Source organism: Lithobates pipiens, unplaced genomic scaffold (assembly GCF_037356315.1).
Source record: "Lithobates pipiens isolate NorthernLeopardFrog02 unplaced genomic scaffold, aLitPip1_a1.2 Scaffold_13, whole genome shotgun sequence".
Classification (NCBI taxonomy): Eukaryota; Metazoa; Chordata; class Amphibia; order Anura; family Ranidae; genus Lithobates; species Lithobates pipiens.
Genome location: NW_027507718.1, coordinates 456,410,083 through 456,429,379, shown reverse-complemented (window position 1 = coordinate 456,429,379; position 19,297 = coordinate 456,410,083). Strand labels below are relative to the sequence as shown.

Here is a 19,297-nt window from a genome sequence, read left to right as displayed (position 1 = left end):
CTGCAAGAAGAGGGCAGTTTGAAGATGTGTTGGTGACTTCTGATATGAGGTCATTCTTTCAGCTGGCCCATCGACAGGTCTCATCCAGATCCAGCATCAGTGAACGCCTAGACCAGGGATGTCCAAACTTTTTTCAAAGAGGGCCAGATTTGATGAACTGAACATGCGCGAGGGCCGACCATTTTGCCTGACATTCTTTGAACCATTAAAATTCGGTCTAAGTGTGTCCATCCGAGCACTAATACACTTCCCCTCAAGAATTCTCTTGATTTGTGGCTGTGTGTGGTGAATAGATGAGCTCAAGTGTATTATTTGGATACACCATATTTATTGACGTATAACACGCACCTTCACTTTAAGAAAACTTCAGGAAAAAAAAACTTAACATTTTAAATAAAGAACTGTGAAGCAAAACAAGGATCAGTGTCTATCTGCAGACCCACAATTGCTAGGAATGCAGCGCTCACCATTGCTAGGAATGCAGCGGCCACCATTGCCAGGGATGCACCCACCATTGCCAGGGAATTAACCCACCATTGCCGGGAATTCACTCACCATTGCCGGGAATTCACTCACCATTGCCGGGAATGCTGCCACCATTGCCAGGAATGCAGCCACCATTGCCAGGAATGCAGCCACCATTGCCAGGGATTCACCCGCCATTGCCAGGGATTCAGTCACCATTGCCGGGAATGCAGTCACCATTGCCAGGAATGCTGCCACCATTGTCAGGAATGCAGCCACCATTGCCGGGAATGCTGCCACCATTGCCAGGAATGCAGCCACCATTGCCAGGGATTCACCCGCCATTGCCAGGGATTCAGTCACCATTGCCGGGAATGCAGTCACCATTGCCAGGAATGCAGCCACCATTGCCAGGAATGCAGCCACCATTGCCAGAGAATTCACTCACCATTTCCGGGAATGCAGCCACCATTGCCGGGAATGCAGTCACCATTGCCGGGAATGCAGTCACCATTGCCGGGAATGCAGCCACCATTGCCGGGAATGCAGCCACCATTGCCAGGGATTCACCCGCCATTGCCAGGGATTCACTCACCATTGCCGGGAATGCAGCCACCATTGCCGGGAATGCAGCCACCATTGCCGGGAATGCACCCACCATTGCCGGGAATGCAGCCACCATTGCCGGGAATGCACCCACCATTGCCAGGAATGCACCCACCATTGCCAGGGATTCACCCGCTATTGCCAGGGATTCACTCACCATTGCCGGGAATGCAGCCACCATTGCCAGGAATGCAGGCACCATTGCCAGGAATGCACCCACCATTGATAGGAATGCACCCACCATTGCCAGGAATGCACCCACCATTGCCAGGGATTCACCCGCCAATGCCAGGAATTCACTCACCATTGTCGGGAATGCTGCCACCATTGCCGGGAATGCTGCCACCATTGCCAGGAATGCATCCACCAATGCCAGAAATGCAGCCACCATTGCTAGGAATGCAGCCACCATTGCCAGGCATTTCACCCACCATTGCCAGGAATTTCACCCACCATTGCCAGGAATGCTGCCACCATTGCCGGGAATGCTGCCACCATTGCCAGGAATGCATCCACCAATGCCAGAAATGCAGCCACCATTGCTAGGAATGCAGCCACCATTGCCAGGCATTTCACCCACCATTGCCAGGAATTTCACCCACCATTGCCAGGAATGCTGCCACCATTGCCAGGAATGCAGCCACCATTGCCAGGGATTCACCCGCCATTGCCAGGGATTCAGTCACCATTGCCGGGAATGCAGTCACCATTGCCAGGAATGCTGCCACCATTGCCAGGAATGCAGCCACCATTGCCAGAGAATTCACTCACCATTGCCGGGAATGCTGCCACCATTGCCAAGAATGCAGCCACCATTGCCAGGGATTCACCCGCCATTGCCAGGGATTCAGTCACCATTGCCGGGAATGCAGTCACCATTGCCAGGAATGCAGCCACCATTGCCAGGAATGCAGCCACCATTGCCAGAGAATTCACTCACCATTGCCGGGAATGCAGCCACCATTGCCGGGAATGCAGCCACCATTGCCGGGAATGCACCCACCATTGCCAGGAATGCACCCACCATTGCCAGGGATTCACCCGCCATTGCCAGGGATTCACTCACCATTTCCGGGAATGCAGCCACCATTGCCAGGAATGCAGGCACCATTGCCAGGAATGCACCCACCATTGATAGGAATGCACCCACCATTGCCAGGAATGCACCCACCATTGCCAGGGATTCACCCGCCAATGCCAGGAATTCACTCACCATTGTCGGGAATGCTGCCACCATTGCCGGGAATGCTGCCACCATTGCCGGGAATGCTGCCACCATTGCCAGGAATGCATCCACCAATGCCAGAAATGCAGCCACCATTGCTAGGAATGCAGCCACCATTGCCAGGCATTTCACCCACCATTGCCAGGAATTTCACCCACCATTGCCAGGAATGCAGCCACCATTGCCAGGAATTTCACCCACCATTGCCAGGAATTTCACCCACCATTGCCAGGAATGCAGCCACCATTGCTAGTAATTCACTCACCATTGCCAGGAATGCAGCTCCACAATTGCAATTGCCAGGAATTCAGCCACCATTACCATCAGTGCAGCCATGGAGGGCAGGACGAGCGCCAAAGACATCTTACAGGAGAATCTCCTGTTTACACAACGGCCTCTTTAAGAGAAAGTCCCGCCTCCTTTGATGGACAGCACAGTCGTCCAATGGCAGAGACGGGACTTCCTATTACAGCTGCCGTGTAAACAGGAAGTTCTCCTCCTGTGTGCACGGCACTCGTCCCGCCTCCTCCCTCCGAGGCAGCTGGACTATACATCTTTTGTGGCCCCCGCGCTGGGAGATCGCCGGGGGCCACAAAAGATATATATGTTTAAACAACCAGGCGGGCCGTTCAAAACCGGACCGCGGGCCGCAATTGGCCCGCGGGCCGGACTTTGGACATGCCTGGCCTAGACTGACAGATGTCCGACTACATCGGGTTAACGGCCGATGTGGACGCTCTGAGAAGTGATGAACCCCTGGACTACTGGGTGGGCAGGCTTGACCTCTGGCCAGAGCTTGCCTAATTTGCAATGAAACTGTTGGCTTGCCCCTCGTCCAGTGTCCTGTCCAAAAGGACGTTCAGCACAGCAGGGGAGATTGTGACCGATAAGCACACTTGCCTAGCTCACGACAGTGTTGACTACCTCACATTTATAAAAATGAATGAGGCGTGGATCTCGGCGGAATTCAACACATGTGACCAGTAGACCATATATATGCATAACTCTATAAACTATTTATTTAATTGAGCACACAGACCTTTTTTTTACCTTTGGCTCACTTCCTTGTACAAAAAAAAGCACACCGTACTATATGCCCGTACCCATCTGTTTGAAGAGGTTGAGCGGTGTCATATATTTGGGTCCCGCAGCGAGTTGCTGGTATCAGTCTGGTGTCAGTGATCTCTATCTCAGTGCTGGTGTGGTGTCAGTGCTCTCTTTCATGGTGCTGGTGTCAGTGCTCTCTATCTCGGTGCTGGTGTGGTCTCAGTGCTCTCTATCACGGTGCTGGTGTCAGTGCTCTCACGGTGCTGGTATCAGTGCTCTCTATCACGGTGCTGGTGTCAGTGCTCTCACAGTGCTGGTGTCAGTGCTCTCTATCACGGTGCTGGTGTCAGTGCTCTCTATCACGGTGCTGGTGTCAGGGCTCTCTGTCTCGGTGCTGGTGCCAGTGCTTTCTATTACGGTGCTGGTGTCAGTGCTCTCTATCATGGTGCTGGTGTCAGTGCTCTCTATCTTGGTGCTGGTGTCAGTGCTCTCTATCTCGGTGCTGGTGTCAGTGCTCTCTATCACGGTGCTGGTGTCAGTGCTCTCTATCTCGGTGCTGGTGTCAGTGCTCTCTATCACGGTGCTGGTGTCAGTGCTTAGCCACTATCACGGTGCTGGTGTCAGTGCTCAGTCTCTATCGCGGTGCTGGTTTCAGACAGTGAGGGAGATAGCAGCGGAGAAGCCAATCAGCAGGCAGTGCCAGCACCATGGCTGAGGATCAGCACTGGACTGGCACCTCCGGACCACCGCAGTGGAGACCTGCATAGGTGGGGGTAAGGGCCCGGCAGAGGGAGGGGCTCAAGCACAGGTTGGCACACTGGGACACTGGCACAGGACTGCGCTGCCCTGACTGTGGCACTGATCATCTCCTGCACCCCCTTCATAGCCTGCCCTGACCTTTCCTCTCCTCCATGGCCTTCATGCGCTCCTGAATTGTCAAAATTTCACAGATAAAAAAGGAATGCTTGTCGCTGTCGATCCCAGATTCACTTAATACTTTTGTTATGTCAGTGTCCATGTTGTGGGACTATGTGTGCACAGCTAGTAAGTATTTTGTGGCTGAAAATATGACCTGGAGGTTTTTAAGGTTCGCCTGCCATTAAAGTCAATGGAGTCCGCCGCGAACCTTGCGGTTCGCAAACTTTTGGCCGCGTTCGCGAAACGTCCCGTCGGAAGTTCGTCCATCACTATTCGATTGCCTCTGCTATTTTCATTTTTTGCGATATAAACTGAAAAAACCGACAATTTTGAAAAAAATTATATTCTCTACTTTTTGTTATATGAAAAATCCAATAAACTCAATTTTAGTCATACACTTAGGCCAAAATGTATTTAGCCACATGTCTTTGGTAAAAAAATGTCAATAAGACCCCTTTCACACCAGGGCGTTTTGCAGGCGCTATAGCGTTAGAAATAGCGCCTGAAATCCGCCCTAAAAAAAGCTGCACCATTGTCTGTAGTGTGAAAGCGCTGGGGTAAGACATGGTGATTAGGTCGCATTGTGCCACATGCTCCAATCTGATGATCAAACAAGTGACTAAAAAGTGGCACGCTCATCTAAAAATTGTCCACATACAAATGGTAACCCCTTTCCGAATAAGAGTGACACAAAATCCCACACAATCTTGCCAGCGCTCCCTATGTAATCTAGGCAGTTCTCCGGCTCTACGTGACTATCTCTTCCCTCGTAAACCTTAAAACTATATGTATAGCCTGTGGCCCTGTCACAGAGCTTATACAGCTTGACCCCGTATCTGGCACGCTTGCTGGAAAGATACTGTTTGAAAGACAAGCGGACAGAAAATTTAATCAGGGACTCATCAACGCAGACAACTTGATCGGGAGTAAACAAGGCTGCAAAACATTTGTTGAAGTGGTTTACAAGGGGCTGAATTTTGTAGAGCCAATTGTATCCAGGGTCTCCACGAGGAAGACATTGTTGTTGAAGTGCAAGAACCGCAAGATCTGTTCGTATCGTGCTCTGGCCGTGGAGGCAGAGAACACGGGCATATGGTAAATTGGGTCAGTGTATCAATATGACCGCAACATACTCATTTTAACTATGCCCATGTCGAGGGATAGGCCCAGAAAGATCTTAAATTCAGAAACCGTAATTGGTTTCCAATCTCTGGCAAGGGACAACTGGGGATTAGTGGCGATGAATTGATCAGCATATAAATTGCTTTGGTCCACAATAGATCTGTAGAGCTCTTTGGTGAAAAACAGCGAAAAATCAACTGTTTCCACCTGAATTCCGGGTTGGCCAGTGAATGGGGGAAGTATGGGTGCTGCAGAAGTGGCGGGTTACCAATAAGGATTTGGGAATTCTGCGGGAAGGACACTATTGGCACGACGGGCCTGTCTTTGTCTTCTTGGTGACAGTGGGACACTACTTGTGCTTGCCACCTCGACAGCTTGAACTGCACTTATGGGACTCGCCACGTCACCACGTGATGCTGCAGTGGTGGATGTACAACCAGGGTGTACTAGGCTGCTGGTGCCTGCCAGTTCAAAGCAACGAGATAGCCCTGTGGTTCTTGCACCTCAACAGCAGCAGAAAAAGATTGGGGTGTGGTACGCCTGACCTTGGCAGGGACCACAACTCCGCCATCAGAGCTATCTGTCATGGAGCCACTGTCATCTACAGGATCGTATTCTGAGCCGGAATCTGACAGATAAGTGACTTCCTCTTCACTATCTGTCATGCTCAGAAACGTGTAGGCCTCTTCACTAGTTTACCTTCAATTTTGAGCCATTTTTAGCTCTAAATTTACTGGTTCACTAGTGAGACTCACAGGAAAAAAGCTCCTAGGCTGTTAGCAACTGTATCAAACGCTACCAAAAATACTGTTAGCGATCGCAGGGATCAGGCCTGACTCTGCGAACACTGCAGTTATGTGTTCAGTGTTTTGTAAGTGACAGTGATCGATCGATACTGCATTTAAGTGGGCTGGGCTGGGCAGAGGGGCAAAATGCAGGTGCTAGCAGGTATCTGGGCTGATCCCACCAACACTGCATTTTTTGGAACCCTAAACTGCTGGGAATGCTAGTATAGATCTCATCAGATCAGATATTGATCCTTTCAGATACTTTACCACTAAGGGAGGTGTATGCTGCGTGGGTTGATGTTAGCGCTACTGGCACTAATCTGATGCAGGCGATCAGGAGATTAAACCTTTATTGGGTACTAAATGGCGGGTACCCTGACGCAATGAAAAACATATACATTATACGGTGATCACCGGTGACACCAGGTAGGTAGTATATGGGGGTACCTTACGCTATAAAAAGCTGACGGTGAACCTAAATAACTAACTGGCTACCTAGAGTCACCCATGACACTTATACAGTGATCACTGTTGACAGGGGGTGAAAGGGTTAACTAGGTAGCAATCAGGGGGTTAACACCTTTATTAGGTAGTATATGAGGGTACCTGACACTATAAAAAGTATAACTAACTGGCTACCTAGCGTCACCGTGACACTAATACGATGATCAGAAAAAAGATTGCTTAGTAACACTGGCGACAGGGGGTGACAGGGTTAACTGGGGGGCATCAAGCCTACCACTAACTGCCCTAACACTTTTTACAGTCACAAATGACACCAAATGCAGTGATCAGTAAAAAAAATGAACACTGAAATTAGTGACTCTGTGACTGGGGGTGCAGGAGGTGATTTGTGTGCCTATGTGTACTGGTGTTAGTGTGCTGTTGGTGCAACACACTTTTCTTGTCCTCTCTCCACGGTTCCTGAATGGAAAAGGAAGCACGAGGAGGGATGACATCACTTCCTCTGACCTGTGTTTACAGTTCATAGGCAGAGGAAGCTTCCCATTTGTCAAGAGCGATCGCAAGGGGGTGGCCATGATTTGGTGGCCTACCCCGCAGCATGGATCGCTCCTGTAACAAAACCAATACGCCTGCCCATGCCATTCTGTCAACGTATATATCATCGTGTGGTGGTCGGCAAGTGGTTAAGATCTAAACCGCTGGCAACAAAAGTGAGTACACTCCTAAGTGAAAATGTCCAAATTGGGCTCAAAGTATCAATATTTTTTGTGGCCAATATTATTTTACAGCACTGCTTTAACCCTCTTGGGCATGAAGTTCACCAGAGCTTCATAGTTTGCCACTCGAGTCCTCTTCCACTCATCCATGATGACATCACAGAGCTGGTGGATGTTAGAGACCTTGCACTCCTTCACCTTCCATTGAGGAAGGTGAAGGAACGCAAGGGTTTAGGTTTAGTGTACGGCATATGGTCTGAGCACTGACAGGCTGACCCCCCACCCCTTCAACCTCTGCAGCAATGCTGTCAGCCCTCATGTGTCTATTTCCGAAAGACAACCTCTGGATATGACACTGAGCACGTGCACTCAACTTCTTTGGTTGGCCATGGCGAGACCTGTTTTGAGTGGAACCTATCCTGTTAAACCGCTGTATGGTCTTGGCCACTGTGCTACAGCTCAGTTTCAAGGTCTTGGAAATCTTCTTATAGCCTAGGCCATCTTTATGTAGAGCAACAATTCTTTTTTTAGATCCTCAGAGAGTTCTTTGCCATGAGGTGCCATGTTGAGCTTCCAGTGATCAGTATGAGAGTGTGAGAGTGATAACACCAAATTTAACACACCTGCTCTCCATTCACACGTGAGACCTTGTAAAACTAACAAGTCAAATGACACTGGTGAGAGAAAAGAGTTATTTTGAGGGGGGCAGCAAATTTACACTGTTATACAAGCTGTACACTGACTAATTTCCATTGTAGCAGTGTTGTCACATGAAAAGATATACTAAAATATTTACAAAAATGTGAGGGTGTGCTCACTTTTGTGAGATACTGTATGTACTGTATATGTGTGTGTATATACAGTTGTGCTCATAAGTTTACAGTGAGCAGAATTTATGATTTCTTGGCCATTTTTCAGAGAATATGAATAACACAAAAACATTTCTTTCACTCATGGTTAGTGTTTGGCTGAAGCCATTTATTATCAATCAACTGTGTCTATGCTTTTTTAAATCCCAATGGCAACAGACACTACCCAATGACCCTGATCAAAAGTTTACTTCCCCTTGCAATTTTGGCCTGATAACATGCACACAAGTTGACACAAAGGGGTTTGAATGGCTATTCAAGGTAACCATCCTCACCTGTGATCTGTTTTCTTGTAATTAGTGTGTGTGTGTGTGTGTGTGTGTGTGTGTGTGTATAAAAGGTCAATGCATCTTGCATCTTTCATCCAGTACTGCACTGACGTTTCTGGATTCTAAGACATGGGGGAAAGCAAAAGAATTGTGAAAGGATCTGCAGGAAAAGGTAGTTGAACTGTATAAAACAGGAAAGGGATATAAAAAGATACCCAAGGAATTGAGAATGCCAATCAATGGTGTTCAAACTCTAATCAAGAAGTGGAAAATGAGGGGTTCTGTTGAAACCAAACCACGGTCAGGTAGACCAACTAAAATTTCTGCCACAACTGCCAGGAAAAATTGTTCGGGGTGCAAAGAAAAACCCACAAATAACTTCACGTGAAAGACAAGACTCTCTGAAAACATTTGGTGTGGCTGTTTTAAGATGCACAATAAGGAGGCACTTGAAGAAAGATGGGCTGCATGGTCGAGTCGCCAGAAGAAAGCCATTACTACGCAAATGCCACAAAGTATCTCGTTTAAAAAACACCAAACAGAACAGAGACAAGCCTCAAACCTTCTGGCCAAATCTTCTGGATGAGGCCAAAATTGAACTTTTTGGCCACAACCATAAACGCAACACTTGAAGAGAAATCAACAAGGCCTATGATGAAAGGTACGGCGGTGGATCGCTGATGTTTTGGAAATGTGTAATCTACAAAGGCACAGGAAATTTGGTCAAAATTTATGGCAAGATGAATGCAGTATGTTATCAAAAAATACTGGAGGAACATTTGCATTCATCAGCCAGGAAGCTGCACATGGGACATACTTGGACATTCCAACATGACAATGATCCAAAATACAAGGCCAAATTGGCCTGTCATTGGCTACAGCAGAATAAAAGGAAGGTTCTGTAGTGACCACCTCAGTCTCCTGACCTCAATATTATTGAGCCACTCTGAGGAGATTTCAAACGTGCCGTTCATGCAAGACAGCCCAAGAGAATTTACAGGAACTGTAGGCTTTTTACCAAGAGGAATGGGCAGCTTTACCATCTGAGAAGATAAAGAGCCTCATCCACAAATACCACAAAAGACTTCAAGCTGTCATTGATGTTAAAAGGTGGCAATGCAGGGTATTAAGAGCTGGGGTGTGTAAACTTTTTATCAGGGTCACTTGGGTAGTTTCTGTTGCCATTACAATTTAAAAAGAGTAAATACAGGTGATTGATAATAAATGGCTTCAGCCAAACACTAGCCATAAGTGAAAGAAAAGTTTTTGTGTTATTATATTCTCTGAAAAATGGGCAAGAAATCATAAATTCTGCCATATATATATATATATATATATATATATATATATATATATATATATATATATATATATATATATATATATATATATATATATATATATTATATCCCAATCTTAGTCCGTAGGGTTCAATACTGAGTTGGCCTACCCTTTGCAGCTATAACAGCTTCAATTCTTCTGGGAAGGCCGTCCACAAAGTTTTTCAGGAAACACAGTTGTGCAGGCCAGTCAAGTTCCTCCACACCAAACTCGCTCATCCATGTCTTTATGGACCTTGCTTTGTGTAGTGGTACAAAGTCATGTTGAAAAGAGGAAGGGGGCATCCCCAAACTGTTCAAAATGTCTGGGTATGCTGACGCCTTAAGAGTTTCCTTCACTGGAACTAAGGGGCCAAGCCCAACCCCTGAAAATCAACCCCACACCATAATCCCCCCTCCACCAAATGATTTGTACCAGTGCACAAAACAAGGTCCATAAAGACATGGATGAGTGAGTTTAGGGTGGAGAAACTTAACTGGCCTGCACTAAGTCCTGACCTGAACCTGATAGAACACCTTTGTGATGAATTAAAGCGGAGACTTCTCATAAGCCAGGCCTTCTCATCCAACATCAGTGCCTGACCTCACAAATGCACTTCTGGAGGAATGGTCAAACATTACCATAGACTCACTCCTAAACCTTGTGCACAGCCTTCCCAGAAGAATATTGAACCATACGGACTAAGACTGGGATACCATTAAAGTTCATGTGCGTGTAAAGGCAGGCGTCACAATACTTTCAGTAATATAGTGTGTGTGTGTGTGTGTGTGTGTGTATATATATATATATATATATATATATATATATATATACATATACATACATATATCTCAATATTATACATTCATTTGAAATATAAAAGACTGTGCTCTGCTTTTTCCTAGGTATACTTTTTATGGTTCCACGCAAAAGATGTCATCCAGTCCTTTAAAACTCTTGAAAGGTAATTATCACTTGGTTGACATTGTAAGGTAAACTATATGACCTTTTGCACATGAATGTAATAATTTACTAATGTTAATATGCAGGATCTTGCTGGCAGAATGATATTGAGTTAAAAACACAAGTTATGTCCTGTAAAGACCTCATGTATACATGTGCTTGACACACAAGGCTGCTTTACAGGTGTCGCCTCTGCTGGCTGGATCCCTGGCTTGATACCCACTGAAGTTTCCAGATTCTCCATCGTCCCAGGTTGGTGAGAATACTGCTCCGGTACTTGCTTCAGCTACTCACTGTGGTCCCTGGTAATAAGGTGGTCGGTCCCTTATTGACAACAGCTTCCCCTCTACCTCTGACCAAGACAGGCTCTCCGGCCGGCAGAAACATCACTTCTGGTTAGACATGTGCAGAGTAAAATATTTTGTTTCGGAATTTAGTTTTTTGTCCGAAAAATTAATTTATGTAGTTACTCCCGAAATTCGTTTTTATTTATTTTGTTTTTCGTTCAAAAATTGCATTAGTCCGAAAATCCACATGAATTACGGTCGAATCTGTCTTTGAAGGCTTATGGTGTCTGTCGAATGTATAAAGAAGATTCGACGGAGCTAGTATATAGCATACTTCGTGTGAACTTTAGAACCCTATTAAAGTCTATGGGACTCCAACGTTCAAAATCTAAAGTGTTAATTTTAAAGGCTAATTTGCAAGTTACTGTCCTAAAAAGTGTTTGGGGACCCGGGTCCTGCCCCAGGGGACATGGATCAATGCAAAAAAAAGTTTTAAAAACGTCCGTTTTTTCGGGAGCAGTGATTTTAATAATGATTAAAGTGAAACAATAAAAGTTTAATATTCCTTTAAATTTCGTACGGGGGGTCTATAGTATGCCTGTGAAGGGGCACATGTTTCCCGTGCTTAGAACTGTCCCTGCACAAAGTGTCATTTATGCAGGAAAAAAAGTCCTTTAAAATCACTCGCAGCTATTATGAATTGTCGGCTCCGTAATACAGAGAACACTCATTGAAAGTCATTGACAAAAAAATAAATAAATAAATAAATAAAAAAGCGTGGGGGTCCCCCAAATTAAATTACCAGGCCCTTCAGGTCTGGTATGGATATTAAGAGGAACCCTGCGTCAAATTTAAAAAAAAAATTGATGTGGGGTTCCCCCTAAATATCCATACCAGACCCTTCAGGTCTGGTATGGATATTAAACCCCCTAGCGGTAATCCCGAGTCTGGCTCGGGTTAGGAATTTACTGATAGAAGCGGTAACCCCGAGCCAGACTCGGGATCGCTTCGCTGGATGCAGGGGAGGACACAGTAAGACTTACTTACCTTGTCCCCTGGATCCAGTGATGTCCCCCGCGCTGTGTGAGCGAGCTGTCCTCCGCTCGATTCACAGTGCCGAATGCCGCCGAGCTCCGTTCCCTGCGACGTTACGGCGCACGGGAGCGGAGAACGGCGGCAAATTCAAAAAAGTTAAAATACACAAAACACACACAGCACTGTAATCTTACAGATTACAGTGCAGTATTAAAAAATACACACCCCCTTTGTCCCTAGTGGTCTGTGCAATGCCCTGCATGCACTTTTATATTATAAATACTGTTTTTTCTGCCTGGAATTTGGAGATTGCCCATAGCAACCAAAAAGTGTCCCTTTTTCAGTGTTTTTGGATTTGATGACATTATTGAATAATTTTTAGTATTCTTTATTATATTATAAACTTTATCATACCCGGGATGTCTGCTAGACTCTGGTTTGAACAGATTTAGGAGAGTTATTCCTAAGAATTACAGGACTACAAAATAAAACGCCAAATTCCCATGCAAAATAATTGTACCGCTTTCAGCACCTAAAACCGGACTGAATCATACCGCCAGGGAGGTTAAGGGGAACCCCGCGTCAAATAAAAAAAAAATTGCCGTGGGGGTCCCCCTAAAAATCCATACCAGACCCTTTATCCGAGCACACAACCTGGCAGGCCGCAGGAAAAGAGGGGGGACGAGAAAGCGCCCCCCTCCCTCCTGAACTGTACCAGGCCACATGCCCTCAACATTGGGAGGATGTTTTGGGGGTCTGCACCTTGTCCCCATGTTGATGTGGAGAAGGGCCTCATCCCCACAACCCTGGCCGGTGGTTGTGGGGGTATGCAGGCGGGGGGCTTATCAGAATCTGGAAGCCCCCTTTAACAAGGGGACCCCCAGATCCCGCCCCCCCTGTTTGAAATGGTAAGGGGGTACAAAAGTACCCCTACCATTTCACAAAGAAAGTGTAAAAAATAGTTAAATAAGACAAACACACTTTTGAAAAATTCCTTTATTAAACATAAAAAAAATTAAAAAAAGATTCCAGCGGTGGTAATCCACTCTTGCTATCCAGCGACGGATGATCATCTCTCCGGGGTCCAGCGATGGCTCATCTGAATCAATGCAGCGAATCCATCCATCTTCTGTCTCCACTGAGGAGACACTGCGGGGATTCCGGCGGCCTGACGTTTGTTATATGCGGAGGGCGGGGCCTCCCGTCACCTGACCCCGCCCCCCTCTGACGCAAGGGGAAACCCTGGCTTCCCCCTGACGTATGGGTGACCCCGCCCCCCTCTGATGTAACGGAAACCTGCCTGTGTTACATCAGAGGGGTGCGGGGTCACCCATACGTCACGGGGAACCCCGGGTTTCCCCTTGCGTCAGAGGGGGCGGGGTCAGGTGACGGGTGGCCCCGCCCTCTGCATATAACAAACATCAGGCTGCCGGAATCCCCGCAGTGTCTCCTCCATGGAGACAGAAGATGGATGGATTTGCTGCGCTGATTCAGATGAGCCATCGCTGGACCCCGGAGAGATGATCGTTCCGTCGATGGATAGCAAGAGTGGATTACCACCGCTGGAATCTTTTTTTTATTCCGACAACCAAATCCGTCTGAGTAATTCCGACGGATTAATTCCGGAAGAGGTCCGGAAGTGAGGTTGCATACACACGGTCGGACTAAGTTGTCGGAAAATCCGATTGTACATAACGTGATGATGTTATTTCGTTTCGACGGGACTACGTTCAGGCTAGTAGCCAATAGCTTTAGTCTAGGAATTTGATCTGAGCATGCGTGGCACTTTGTCCGTCGGAGTAGGCTACACATGATCGGAGTATGTCCGATAGGAGCATTTTGTCGGAAAATTTTACCGGCAAGTTGGAAAAATTGGTCCGACGGAAACAGTCCAATGCTGACCACACACAGTCGGAATATCCGACAAAACGGTCCGATAGGAAACATTCCGACAGAATCTCCGACCGTGTGTACAAGGGCTAATGCCACCAGGTACCCGGCCACCTAGTGGAAGAAAAGAAAAGTGCAGCAATGCTAGACTTAGGGAGAAATCAATTGATCTCTAACAATTACCCAAGGTAGTTACTCCTGGCAGGTAAATTTAGGCGCAACCCTGCCTAAACTCCAGGATACTACAACTTTTTTTTCCCTGACCGTAATAAACAAAATAAGGAAATATATTTATGACTACTATACAGTACCTTCCCTTTAATTGTTATAATTTTTTCACAGGTGCAAGTGTCTCATACAGTGCCTTGAAAAATTATTCATACCTCTTGACATTTCCCACATTTTTGTCATGTTACAACCAAAAATGTAAATGTATTTGATTGGGATTTTATGTGATAGACCGACACAAAGTAGCACATAATTGTGAAGTGGAAGGAAAATTATAAATGGTTGTCACTATTTTTTACAAATAAATATGTGAAAAGTGTGGCGTGCATTTGTCAATACTTTGTAGAACCACCTTTTGCAGCAATTACAGCTGCAAGTCTTTTTGGGGATGTCTCTACCAGCTTTGCACATCTAAAGAGTGACATTTTTGCCCATTCTTCTTTGCAAAATAGCTCAAGCTCTGTCAGATTGGATGGAGAGTGTCTGTGAACAGCAATTTTCAAGTCTTGCCACAGATTCTCAATTGGATTTAGCTCTGGACTTTGACTGGGCCATGCTATGATCTAAACCATTCCTTTGTATGGAATCTGGCTGCAGGTTTAGGGTCCCAGTCCTGCTGGAAGGTGAACCTCTGTCCCAGTCTTAAGTCTTTTGCAAACTCTAATTCCCCGTACACACGGTCAGAATTTCCGACAGAAAAAGTCAGACGGGAGCTTTTCATTGGATATTCCGACCGCGTGTATGCCCCATCAAACTTTTTATTTTGAAAATTCTGACGAACCTAGAAATTTTCTATATTTTTCCTACGTAACAAATTCCTATCGGGAAAACCGCTCGTCTGTATGCTGTTCTGACGTACCAAAAGTGAGGCATGCTTTGAAGCAAGTACGGGATGGAAGCTATTGGCTACTGGCTATTGAACTTCCTTTTTCTAGTCCTGTCGTACCTGTTGTATGTCAATGCATTCTTGACGGTCGGAATTTAGTGTGATCATGTGTACGCAAGACATCTTCAGCAGAATTGTGTCGGAATTCCGTCGGAAAAACCTTCAGAGTTCATTCCGATGGGAAAACCGGTCGTGTGTACAGGGCATAACAGGTTTTCTTCTAAAACTGCCCTTTATTTGGCTCTATCCATTTTCCTATCATCTCTGACCAGCTTCCCTGTTCCTACTGAAGAAAAGCATCCCCACAACATGATGCTGCCATCACCATTTTTCACGATGGGGATGGTGTGTTCAGGGTGATATGCAGCGTTAGTTTTCAGCCACCCATAGTGTTTTGCTTTTAGGCCAAAAAGTTCAATTTTGGTCTCATCTGACCAGAGCACCTTCTTCCACATGTTTGCTCACAAACTGCAAACAGGACTTCTTATGGCTTTCTTTCAACAATGGCTTTCTTCTTGCCATAAAGGCCAGATTTGTAGAGTGCACGACTAATAGTTGTCCTGTGGACAGATTCTCCCACCTGAGCTGTGTATCTCTGCAGCTCCTCCATTGGCCTTTTGGCTGCTTCTCTGATTAATGCTCTCCTTGCCCAACCTGTCAGTTTAGGTGGATGGCCATGTCCTGGTAGGTTTGCAGTTGTGTCATACTCTTTGCATTTTCGAATGATGTATTGAATAGTGCTCTGTGAAATGTTCAGACTTAGGGATATTTTTGGGATTTTTTTTACAACCTAAGCCCGCTTTAAACTTCTCCAAAACTTTATCCCTGACCTGTCTGGTGGCCTTCCTGATGCTGTTTTGTTCACTAGTGTTTTCTAACAAACCCCCGAGGGCTTCACAGAACAGCCATATGTATACTGAGATTAAAGTGGAGTTCCACCCAAAAATGGAACTTCATCTTTAAGTGACCCCTTGACATGCCACATTTGGCATGTCATTTTTTGGAGTGGGGGGAGCGGGCACCCAGTTTTTAAGGGCACCAAGCTCCCACTTCCTCCTCTGACTCCATGGCACCAGCAGGAAATTCACCTCTCCCCTCTCCCTCCCTGCAGTCTTCTGGGACACGTCCCAGGTCCCAGAAGATTGCCCGGCCATTCACAGCGCGCAGGTGGACTCTATTTACTAATTTGGTGATTTTTTTCTCAATAATTTTTATTCAAATTTTGGCAGTTTACAGAATTATTAATCACATCATCATACATCAATAGGTATCGTAAACTGAGATTTAAACAGTAATAGCCAACAGAATAATATGTTAACATTGCATTCACCTTACAACAGAGACCATAGGGAAAAAGTAGGGTATTTACCCCTAATATTACAGTTAGTAATTAGATAATTTACCAGATCGTTGTCTGATGAAAGATTCCTTACTTATGATGTGTGTTGTGCCAATTTATCCATCGTTGCCAATGTAGAAGAAATTTGTCATGTTTTCCCCTAATGGATGCTAGCATCCTTTCATAAGTGAAGGATAGAGTACGCAAAGCCTCTTCTACCTCTAGAGGTTCCACAAATCTCCACTTTCTTATGCCGCATACACACGAACGGACTATCCGGTGGACTTGGTCTTTCCAAAAGTCCGGCGGACTTAGAAAGAAGTTTTAACTCAAAATTATCCGCCGGACTCGGCAGTGTCTGTGTGCTAGTCCGCCAGACTTTTGAAATAAACGGACTTGCCTACACACGGAGAAAAGTCAGTTAATTTTGAACGTGACTTCAGGTAGATGGAACTAGCACAGGAAGTGAATGTGGCCACCTCCATCGGCGAGAGTGACACCTCGCTGGCCCAGTCACCTGGTATGGATTTATAGGATAAGCCCTACGCCGAAAAAACTGCGTGGGGGTCCCCCCAAAGTCCATAGCAGACCCTTATCCGAGCATGCAGCCCGGCTAGTCAGGAAAGGGGGTGGGGCCGTACCAGGCCGCGTGCCCTCAACATGGGGGGTGCTTTGGGAAAAGGGGGGCCCTGCGGCCCTCCCACCCCAAAGCACCTTGTCCCCATGTTGATGAGGACAAGGGCCTCTTCCCGACAACCTTGGCCGTTGGTTGTCGGAGTGTGCAGGCGGAATAGGAATCCGGCATCCGGGAGCCCACTTTAAAAAGGGGGCCCCCCAGATACCCTATGTGAATGAGTGTGGGGTACGATGTACCCCTACCCATTCACCTGGTAAAAAAAAGTGTAAATAAAAAAACAACACAAGTTTTAAAAATAATTTATTAGACAGCTCCGGTGGTCTTCTCTTTTTCCGTCTTGGGGATATTCTCACCAGACTCCGCTATCTTCTGCTCTTTTACTAGCGGAGGAGCCTGGCTTTCTTCTTCGTTGTTGCTGCCGCCATCCGGGGGTCTTCTTCCGACTTCAGGATGGATGCGCTGCGCTGGACCATCGGGAGAGATCACCCATCGCTGGAACCCGGAGAAGAGATCAGATCACCCATCGCTGGACCCCGGAGAAGAGATCAGCCATCGCTGGATAAAAAGAGTGGATTACCACCGCTGGAATCTTTTAAAAAAAATGTTTTAATTTTAATAAAGGACTTTTCCCAACAGTGTGTGTTTTTGAACAATTTTTTACACTTTCTTTGTGAAATGGTAGGGGTAGTTTTGTACCCCCTTTACCCCCAAACTCAAAGCTCATCCCTACACCTGATCACACCTGATGCACTGATGGCCTCTGATGGCCATCTCATTTCTTGAGGCCCTGAAAGGTCAAAAAAGTACAAATACCCCCCAAATGACCAAGTAGACAGTCCAAGGTATTTAGAAAGAGGCATAGTGAGTTTTTTGAAGTTGTACTTTTTTTCCATAATTCTTGCGAAAATTAAGAATTTTTGTTTTATTTTAAAAAAATTTTTAAAATGTCATAATAACAAGTTATTTCTCACACACAGCATATGCATACTTCAATTTACACCCCAAAATACATTCTGCTACTCCTCCCGAGTATGGCTATACCACATGTGTATGACTTTTACACAGCCTGGCCACACAGAGAGGTCCAACATGCAGGGAGCACCGTCAGGGGTTCTAGGAGCATAAAATTACACCTCTAATTTCCTAACCACCTATTACATTTGTGAAGGCCCTGGAGCCCCAGGACAGTGGTATTACCCACAAAATTACCCCATTTTGGAAAGCAGACACCGCAATGTCTATTTTATGAGGCATAATGAGTCTTTTGAATGGTTAGTTTTTTTCCAAAAGTCTTCGGAAAATGTAGAAAGAAAATTAAAAATATATATTTTTTTTACACAAAGTGGTCAGTTTATAAGATATTTCTAACTCAAAGCATATACATAGCAAAAATTACATCCCAAAATACATTCTGCTACTCCTCCAGAGTATGGCAATATCCCATGTGTGAGACTTTTGCACAGCCTGGCCATATACAGAGGCCCAGCATGCAGAGAGCACAATCGAGTGTTCTAGGAGCATAAATTACACCTCTAATTTCCTAACGACCTATTACACTTTTGAAGGCCCTGGAGCACCAGGACAGTGGAATTACTCACAAAATGACCCCGTTTTGGAAAGCAAACACCCCAACGTCTATTCTGTGAGGCATAATGAGTCTTTTGAACGGTTCATTTTTTTACACAAGTCTTCAGAAAACGTGGAAAGAAAATTAATCTTTTTTTTTTTTTTACACAAAGTTGTCAATTTATAATATAGTTCTAACACATAGCATGTATATAGCAAAAATTACACCCCAAAACACATTTTGCTACTCGTCCTGAGTATGGCGATACCACATGTGTGAGACTTTTACACAGCCAGTCCACATACAGAGGACCAACATTGAAGTAGTACCTTCAGGTGTTCTAGGAGCATAAATTACACCTCTCATTTCATTCCTACCTATCACACTTTTGAAGGTCTAGGAGCACCAGGACAGTGGAATTACCCACAAAATGACCCCATTTTGGAAAGCAAACACCCCAACATATATTCTATAAGGCATGGTCTGAAGGTAGGTATTCGGGTACTCTGATGGGCTGGTGACAGGTACTTGGGTACTCTGATCAGCTGGAGATAGATATTCGGGTACTCTGAAGGCCTGGTAACAGGTACTCGGGTGCTCTGATGGCCTGGTGACAAGTACTCGGGCATGCCGATGGCCTGGTGACAGGTACTCA

The 19,297-nt window shown here is 45.8% G+C and overlaps 1 protein-coding gene across 1 annotated transcript in view; it reads left to right on the top strand.

Moving 5' to 3' along the window:
* LOC143975412 (proton channel OTOP1-like) overlaps positions 1–19,297 on the top strand; it is a 119,780-nt gene that overhangs the window by 29,281 nt on the left and 71,202 nt on the right. Inside the window, exon 4 of the mRNA XM_077477789.1 lies at positions 10,716–10,774. Coding sequence (XP_077333915.1) covers positions 10,716–10,774 — 59 coding nt within the window. The remainder of the gene's footprint in view (positions 1–10,715; positions 10,775–19,297) is intronic.